Consider the following 6,000-nt stretch of genomic DNA (forward strand, 5'->3'; position numbering starts at 1 on the left):
ACACTCATTAGTTTTCCTGGATCCTGTCCTGATAGTCTCTTTAGGCCTCTGCAGCTCTCTAGTGAGACAGAGGCAATAAAGGCATCCAGCATAGATGACTAGCGGAGGTCTCACAGGTGTGGCCCATGCCACCAGGTAGCTGGGCAGAGCTGTCACCTGGCCACAAAGGCTCTGGGAGAGCCTTGCTCCAGGACTGGACACAATGCCTGGACAAAAGGTCATGTCATAGCATTCTTCCATGTGCTGGGCAGCAGGGGATGGCCTGTGTGGTCCCCACCTTAACCAGTGCCTGGATGGGGTGGCCCAGGTCCTCCCTCCCCTCTGTATTTCCCACAGAGGAGTGAGTCACGTGGAATAGCTGTGAGGGAGGGGGAAGGAAAACTGCGTTTGGAGATAGAAGTGGAGGGACCTTAGGGGAAGTCACTGGAGCTCTGAGGTTCAGTTTCCACCTGTGGGAGTGCGGACAGCAGTCCTGAGCGTGCTTGCGGCTCTTGGGGCTGGGACTCCCCTAAATGCATGCACTTGGCCTGAGTCCCACCCAGAGGTACACTTCCCTCAACCAAGGGCTTTGCAGTGACTTTTACTGGAAAAGAGGGAAACGGTGTTTGAAAGAGAAAATTGAGGTAAAGCAAAAGGCAGGACAAGAGTTCGTTTTGTTGTAGTTATTTCTTTTTTCTTCAAGTAGAATCTTAAGAGAAAGAAGAAAACAGAAAATATGGGCTTATCTACATGTATCACAATGTTCTGGCGCTTTTTCCCCTCCAACAAGCACTTATCAAATACCCGCCAAGGGCCTCATTAGACACAGAGGGGCTTTAAAAAGCTTGCAGCACAGAGGAGGGAATCAGAAGTATAACGCAGGGTGGTAGGCATTTCAATAGTGGGATGCATGTGGTGCCGTGGAAACAAACCACAGCAAGTCAAGGAAGGCTGCCTGGAGGAGGTGACTGGAGGCAAGAACAGAACCTGGAATAAGGTGTGAGTGAGTTGAGTAAAAAGCATTTCAGGAACAGGGAGAGAGGGTGTGAGGATGAGAAGGGAAAGGAACAGGGTTGGTGGGTATATGCTTGTGTGTGCATGTACGAGTGTGTGCAGGTGCCATGAGCTCATGTTGCACGGAGTTGGGGGAAGGGAGACACTGAAAGACATCTGGCAGGAAGAACAGCTAAGGAGGCAGAAAAGCGAGGAGATTATGAAATGCAGAGCACTCTGCCAGACAGGTGGGAGCTTTGTGATGGCCGGAGGAATTTGGAAGATTTGTAGTGTGATCCGTTTGCAATGGTAGAGACGTGACCCTGGAATTATCATAAAGAATAAGCCTGAGGGGTCAAGGCCTGAGTGGAAACCTTCATGGAAGGGACAGGAGAGCTGCTTGGCCACCTCAGAGAGGATGTGTGGGAACCCCTGCCTGTCTCCCCCTCCTGCGCAGCTTTGTGCCGGAAAAAGGATGGGTTAGGGCAGTGGTCGGCAAACTGCAGCTCGGCAAATCGCGGCTTGCGAGCCACATGCGGCTCTTTGGCCCCTTGAGTATGGCTCTTCCACAAAATACCAGCACTTCCACAAAATTCCGACTTCTGCACATGGGCCACGAAGTTTCAATCGCACTGTACGTGCGTGCCCGCACGTGATGTTTTGTGGAAGAGCCACACTCAAGGGGTCAAAGAGCTGCATGTGGCTCATGATCCCCGGTTTGCCGACGACGGGTGAGGGCGAGGGGATCATGTGTGGATGGTGTGAAGGCAGACTGGATGAGGCTCCCACAGTGAGAGGCAGCCCCTGTGGGTCAGGGACAGGAGACAGGAGCACCAGAGAGTTCCCTGTAGCTTGTCCAGGGTAACAGTGCACCAAGAGGAGGCTCTGGGCACTTGACGGCTTTTCCTGCTTCTATGGGAAGAGTTTTCTGACACAACAGGTCAGGACCCCTCCTGATGGGCTCCCTGTGGTGCCACCCAGCAGGCAGCAGGCCCACAGAGGAGCACCTGCAGACTGCCCTGCCAGGCGAGGTGCCCAGGGGCGGGGGGCACCAGTCACACCAGCCTCCCCTGCGTGCTGCAGAGTCCCTCGCCTGAAAACAAGGTTTCCTTTCATGGTAAGGTAACGAGCCAGGCCCTGCTGAGCGGCGTGCCTGGCCTGTGACATCTCCCCTGGTGGGGGCCCTGCAAGGAGGGAATGCAGGAGAGCATCCACGTGCTGGGCACTGTGCTTCGTTCCCCCCTCTCTTCCCACAGGGCCTCTTCTAGGCATGGCCAGGAGGAGGGAGAGGGAGGAGTGAGCTGGCATGAATAGGGGCTGGGTCTCAAAGCTGTGAGTGCTGAGGGGAGCAAGAGAGGAATAGCCATATGCCCACAGGTGCATGTGGGGCCAGGCATGCCATGTGCCAGGCGTGCCGGGCACATTCAGAGTCCTTGTGCCATGTGCACGTGGGGTGATAGAATACAGCCACTACCTCTGCCTGAGAACATGGAGCCCGGCTCCCACAAAGGCCTGCTGGTCCCATGGACTGCGAAACCCACATGTGCCTTAGACCAGCGTTCGCCAACCTTTCGGACCTCACGGACCACCGGTTGGCGACCGCTGCCTTAGAGTCAGCCTCAGGCACAGGCCAGGCTCTTGGTCTGAAGGACTTGGGGGTCCAGAGTAGAGGGGATCCCTCATAGGAGGAAAGCAGAGCCTCTCACCCTAGAACCGTGGTCCGCAAACTGCGGCTCGCGAGCCACATGCAGCTCTTTGGCCCCTTGAGTGTGGCTCTTCCCAAGCCTTAGGAGTACCCTAATTAAGTTAACAATGTATTTCCTATATAATTTAAGTTTAAAAAATTTGGCTCTCGAAAGAAATTTCAATCGTACTGTTGATATTTGGCTCTGCTGACTAATGAGTTTGCTGACCACTGCCCTAGAAGCATACCGGGGAGAGAACAGAGTGACATAGGCAACCGTGAGGGACTATGAGGAGGGCCTTCTTGGCAGAGGCCTTGGTTCTATGGAGCCAGGAAGGTCCCCGCCCTGCAGGGTGGAGCATAAATAGCCTCCCTTGTGCCTCTCATTATGAGAACGCGCCCTGCCAAGAAATCCACGTGTTGGGAATGTCGGTCCTGGACCACAGGAGGTTGGAGAGCATACTGCACTTCAAGCTCATCACGATGTAGCCACTGCCCCGTAGTCAGAGATTTCTCCCCCCGGCCCAGGAAATACAACCCTATGGGCAGCGCTTCCCAGCCACGAGTTTTCGGATCCCAAGGAATAATCTCACCTGGAACCAAGGAGCCAGAAGTGTCTCCGATGGTTGGCATCCGAGGCAGGTTCCTTCACCCCCGTGAGCACATGCACTTAGTGGGGACACAGTCTCATTAAACTCAGTGCAGCGGAGCATACAGGTGCCTCTGTCTTGGGTGCCTGATTCGTCTGGGCCTCAACACCCCTGTGTGCTATTCACGAACCATAGGTCCATCGGTTGTGGGCATTCTTGTCCCCCAGGCTCAGGGAGCCTCCTGGCTTATGCTTCATGGTGATAGGAGAGCTCCTAGGGAATTCTATGACCTCATAGTTTTCTTGCCTCTCATTCTTGGCTTCATTTCAGAGTCTCTGTCAGCAGGGCCGGTGGCGTGTGCCTCGCAAGGGAAGGTGCCGTCCATCTCCCACTCAGACATTCTCCATGCGGTTCCGCATCCCCATCTCCACCTAAACCTTCCCGCACGTCCATGGACACAGCTAGAGGCCACCTGTGTCTTTCCTGGTTCCCACCTCCACTTCCTGGGAGCCGGGTCTGACTTTTCAGGCACGTGATGCCTGAGCTAGGTCTGCTATTAGCGAGGCCAGATGGGAAGAGGCCAAGTGCTCCAGGCAGACGCTGGGCTCGGCCCGGAGAGGTGGTGATTGGCAGGAGGACGCTGAGCCTGAGCAGCAGCCGCAGCAGGGAGGTAGACTGTGGTGTCCAACAGGTCCTTCCGGCAACAGGTGGAGCCGCTGCAGGGCAATGGGAAGGGTGAGGCAGGTAGTGCGCAGAAGTGGTTGAGTGATGGTGCACACGACACGGGGTCTTATGTTATTGAAGCTCTGTGTGGGCTATTCATACACCTGCCACCTTCTCCTTGAACTTGATCTTGAGCCATAGCCTTAGCCTAGTACACAGGAAAGGAGTCCTGGCCACCAGCACACTTGGACTTGAGCCTCATGTGCTCTCCTGGCCAGGGAAAGCTCCCCATTATACAGAATGTGTCATGGGATGGAAGCTGTAGAAGATCCATATGTCATGCAGCCCCTACATAGGGAGCGGGAACAAACCCAGATGCTGCTCCCAGTTAGAGAGATGGCTTACCAGAGGCGAGGCCTAAGGACAGCTGACCAGGCCACCGCCATTCCCTCTTCCTCTGGCTGCTCCTGACTCATGTGCTCTCTCCACAGGCCCAGGCGCTGTCAGCGAGGTGAGCAACGGGACGCCGAGGAGGGCAGGCTGCCTTTGGCTGCTACCTCTCCTGGTCTTCCTCCTGCGCCAGTTTTGATGTGAGTGCCACGCCCCCACCAGGGAAGCTGCCGCCACTGCAACCACCAACCCTCCAGCAAAGGCACCTCCGACAGCAAGAGCAAACCCCTTTCCAACTAAGATGTAATCAAACACCATTCCGAGACACAGACGATTGGGACACAAATTCGAGGGAGGGGAACAAAGAACACTTTGGGAAAACACGTTTCAAAAGGAAATCGAAAAATCGATCGCCTTGCAGGCCGGGCAGACATGTAGGTACAGCTGAGTTTTCTTTCTTTTCCCAAATGGGAGGAGCGCACCCCTGGCTTTGGATACCCGCCCGCCAGCTGCATTGTTTCCGGGGTGGACGAGGGCTCAGCCGCTCTGCCCACTCCAGGGCCCCTGCCAAGGAAAATTCTGGAGTCGGCCATCCCCAAATTCAATCCGTCACTAGAAGCGAACACAGAGCGAGGCGTGCGCCCCCATGTGCCGCGGGGTCCCCCCCTGCTGTAGACTGTGCCACTGTCATGTGTGCTATGAAACGCAAATTTAAAAAGCAAATCAATAAAAAGGAACCTAAACAAAACAGCCTGACGGCGACCAAACCCCACAGTCAGCAGTCACACAGGCCCCGTTCACCTCTGTGCTCCCCTCACTACATGGGCATCGTGGATCATAAGGGATTCTGGTTCACTATTAATTCTATTTTCTGACGTGAGTCTAGGACTTAGCTGGAAAACAAGGCAACACTAAACACCACACACACATGAAAGGGGTGACGAGAAGTATGTTTGTTAAAAAAATGAAAATGAATAGTGCACTTCTTAACTAGGTTTACAACCGGTGGACCCCACGCCCGGCATTAACCGCCCGGTGTGGATTTGGCGAATCCACCGAAACAAAACACACACACACACACACACACATATGATTTAACCAACAGGTCTACCAGCGCTACAGCTTTCTCCTCATCCTGGCATTTAATGCAGACACGACTATGCTTCTCCGTGCTGTTTAGAGGTGGAAGGGGGGTCTGCACCCGACCTTGCGTTTGTTGGCTCTGCTTCTTTTGATGACATATATTATACAGTATATATATACATATATATACATATATTTTTTTTGTTAAGAGTTCTAGCCCTTTTCTTTCTCAGCAGGTCCGTTCTCAGACATTACTGCATGCTGTATATGGCGTTAGCTGTGTGTTGACCTTCTAAAAAGATGATAGCGTTTACTGGTACTTGTGTAATCAGCTCCTGCCTCTATTTTTTTTTTCTTTTTTTTTTTTTTTTGCGCGCGTTATCCACATGTCAGAGACATTTATACGCAGTGAAACGAGAAAACGACACTAACACCAGGCACAGCCTCTGTTCCAGGTGTGGCTCCCGGAGGGGGTCCGCCCAGGCGCCGCCCCCTCCATCCCGCACAAACACGCCACCGAACCAGCTAAACAGCCAGTAACCACTCGCTCGAGCCCTATGGGAATCTCTGATGCCTTTGTGACCACTGGAGAATTGAACCCTCTTGGTTTCTTTTATT

The 6,000-nt window shown here is 53.8% G+C and overlaps 1 protein-coding gene across 5 annotated transcripts in view; it reads left to right on the forward strand.

The window, feature by feature from the left end:
* Positions 1 to 5,756, forward strand: part of NTM (neurotrimin) — an 858,035-nt gene extending 852,279 nt beyond the window's left edge. For all 5 annotated transcript variants that reach the window (XM_070399304.1, XM_070399307.1, XM_070399305.1 and 2 more), the window contains one exon: positions 4,401 to 5,756. In XM_070399304.1, coding sequence (XP_070255405.1) covers positions 4,401 to 4,498 — 98 coding nt within the window. In that variant the 3' untranslated portion in view covers positions 4,499 to 5,756. The remainder of the gene's footprint in view (positions 1 to 4,400) is intronic.
* Positions 5,757 to 6,000: the final 244 nt, after the last annotated feature.

The sequence above is a fragment of the Myotis yumanensis genome, unplaced genomic scaffold (assembly GCF_028538775.1).
Source record: "Myotis yumanensis isolate MYYU_CA2020_CCGP unplaced genomic scaffold, mMyoYum1.0.hap1 SCAF_19, whole genome shotgun sequence".
Lineage (NCBI taxonomy): Eukaryota > Metazoa > Chordata > Mammalia > Chiroptera > Vespertilionidae > Myotis > Myotis yumanensis.